Source organism: Austrofundulus limnaeus, unplaced genomic scaffold, assembly GCF_001266775.1.
Source record: "Austrofundulus limnaeus strain Quisiro unplaced genomic scaffold, Austrofundulus_limnaeus-1.0 Scaffold638, whole genome shotgun sequence".
Lineage (NCBI taxonomy): Eukaryota > Metazoa > Chordata > Actinopteri > Cyprinodontiformes > Rivulidae > Austrofundulus > Austrofundulus limnaeus.
This window is the reverse complement of record NW_013953040.1, coordinates 130,203-133,214: the sequence shown is the minus strand read 5'-3', so window position 1 is coordinate 133,214 and position 3,012 is coordinate 130,203. Positions and strand designations below refer to the sequence as shown.

Genomic DNA, 3,012 nt, shown 5'->3' with positions numbered 1-3,012 from the left:
GACTCCTGCAGGTCTAACTGGACACAGTAAGACCTGCAGGTCTAACTGGACACAGTAAGACTCCTGCAGGTCTAACTGGACACAGTAAGACTCCTGCAGGTCTAACTGGACACAGTAAGACCTGCAGGTCTAACTGGACACAGTAAGACTCCTGCAGGTCTAACTGGACACAGTAAGACTCCTGCAGGTCTAACTGGGACACAGTAAGACCTGCAGGTCTAACTGGACACAGTAAGACTCCTGCAGGTCTAACTGGACACAGTAAGACTCCTGCAGGTSTAACTGGGACACAGTAAGACCTGCAGGTCTAACTGGACACAGTAAGACTCCTGCAGGTCTAAGTGCATGTGTTTTTCAGGTGATGGACTCGTGTCAGAAGCAGGAAGCGTCCCAGTCTTCAGGCAGCAGCCGGTTCAGCTGCAGCACCGGAGACGTGCTCTCCTGCATCATGCACGTCATCAGTAAGGGCTGCGTCCGCCGCAACGAAGACAACCCACACATCGTGGAGTTTGTTCCTGAGGACCCGTCCACGCCTCAGAAAGGCCAGGCCCAGTTCTCCTTCAGCCGCTCGGACTCGAGGAAAGACGCTGTGGCCATCGACAGCCTGGCTGACATCAGGTGTGACCTCTGACCTCACATGTTCTCAGTCTGTCAGCTCACAGATAACACTAACTAAAGGCTGATTTTATACTCATCAAAATAAAACTTCTTCAGCTTGGCTGTAAAATTCTGACTTTTTTTTTGTTTTTTTGTGGAAAATATCTGAAAACTTCAATTTAACCCAAATAAACTTTACTGTTGATCAAACTGAGAATCTGTTTTTTTACATCAACAGTTTAAATGTAATAACTAGTCTGAAATTAAAAACAGAAGTTCTGCAGCAGCAGCAGCAGCAGCAGGGTCAGCAGCAGCAGCAGGGTCAGCAGCAGCAGCAGCAGCAGCAGGGTCAGCAGCAGCAGCAGCAGCAGCAGCAGCAGGGTCAGCAGCATCATGCTGGACATTCTGAAAAGCAAAATGTTTAAATCCACAGCTGATGTGTGAACAGTGAACAGGCAGCCTGTAGTGGTCAGTGACTGACACTGTTTTTACAGATGATCCACACTGACGTCCTGCTGTGATTCTTCAACACTCTGATATTAACTGACATCACAAACTGATACTAAGGACATGACATATGTCCTGTCAGGGACATTATGTCTGCTTTTTCATACCTCACTACATGCATTCCATAGGTAAACATTGTCTGTACAAAAATAAAAATAGAAAGCATTTCACTGAGGTTAGGGGGAAAGTACTATATTTATTTTTAACATTTAGTCTCAAACAGTAGTTTGGATCATGGTCATCCTGAGATAATCCAGTTTGATGATGTCATCATTCTCTCACCGGTGAACGTCTCTGGATCACAAACATTTATAAACTTAATTTATCAGGCTTTTGTTATCAGAATACAAACTGATAGTGATTCGTAGAGACTTTACATTTTGATGTATCTGTTTGATAATATGTGTGTTGTAGAACATTCCTGCTGTCAGCTGTTGTTCCTGGCTGCTCTGGTTTGCTGCCCTCAGGCCTGTGGAGCTCAGTGACACTTCTGTTAAATAAATGACATGTCTGGTAGCAGCTGCTTCAGTTTGAAACAAAGTGTGCAGGCAGATGTATTAGTAAATGATGTGAACAGCGCCTCCTCCTGGTGTGCTGTTCCAGTCCAGCTACTATGTAACTTTAGAAACATGAAACCTATAAAAGTATAAAATGGTGTTGAATCAATGTTTTGTGTGTTTTACTTCAGTGTGAGCCAGCAGCAGGCCCTGTTGTGGGTGTTGTCATGTTTGTGTTGTTTCTTACAGTCTGGTACCAGCACTGCGGCAGCTGGAGGATGGAGTTCTGGATTCAGTTCTGTTCTCCCTGGGCCGGACCATGACGCAGGAGGAGGTCCGTCAGCTGATGCAGAGGACTGTGCAGCAGGTCTGTGAGCATGCTGACTCAGCAGATTGACCTTTGACCTCAGCTGACTCACCTGTCAGGTGTTCTGGTCTCCATCAGGTTTCAGCCACTCTCAGTCTGGACTTGGACTGGGCTGAGCACCTGCTGATCCACTGCAGGTGGAACGTGGACCTGCTGGTGCAGCGCTACACCGATGACTCGGACACACTCATCATGGCCGCCGGGCTCAAGAGCCAGAATCCACAGCCACCGCCAAGCCCCGCCTCCTCCTGCCCCGTCTGCCTGAGCCAGAGGGCTGCTGGTTCTGAGCCGGTCCCAACGCTGAGCTGTCTGCACTACTGCTGCCGGGTCAGAACCGCCCTGTTACTGATGTTTCCTGCTGTCTGTGTGTGAGACACAGGTTCTGTTCAGTCCATTGCTGTTTTTATGTGTGTGTGTGTGTGTGTGTGTGTGTGTGTGTGTCTGTGTGTCTGTAGAAATTTAACCCTACAAATCATAAAGTGGGGAGGTTGTGTTATACACAGGTTATTTATTGATAATTAGATTTTTAATGCTTTTTAAGCTCAAAAAATTATGATCGTATTATACATGATTAGATTAGATTAGATTAGATTAGATTAGATTAGATTAGATTAGATTAGATAGACGTGTATTGTTATCGTACAGAGCACAATAAAATTACAGTTCAGAGCACCCGTTCAGAAGAAGACAGAACATAACAAACATGGGAGAACAGGTGCTCTGGGTTCAAACCTGGATGAGTGAAGGTAGGGATGAGATGCAGATGTCCTGCTGAGGTTCTCAGTACCTGAACCCACTCTGCTGCGTCTCCCAGTGACCTGTGTGATGCTCCAGCACAGCTTCTCTCCATCAGCTGGTAGATGATGATTGTCAAAAACTATCTGCAGCATAAAGATAAGATATCACACTGTGCAAAGCAAGAGCTGAAAAATACTAATACACAGGCTTGGGCTGAAAAATACTAATACACAGGCTTGAGCTGAAAAATACTAATACACAGGCTTGAGCTGAAAAATACTAATACACAGGCTTGAGCTGAAAAAT

General features: G+C 45.8%; 1 protein-coding gene across 1 annotated transcript in view; it reads left to right on the top strand.

Annotated features, from left to right (window-relative positions):
• The window catches only part of LOC106531466 (cullin-9), a gene marked incomplete at its 5' end in the record, with an annotated part of 64,270 nt that overhangs the window by 46,461 nt on the left and 14,797 nt on the right, over nucleotides 1–3,012 (top strand). The window contains 3 exon segments of the mRNA XM_014027340.1: nucleotides 359–618; nucleotides 1,851–1,968; nucleotides 2,047–2,295. Of these exon segments, the coding sequence (XP_013882794.1) occupies nucleotides 359–618; nucleotides 1,851–1,968; nucleotides 2,047–2,295 (627 nt within the window).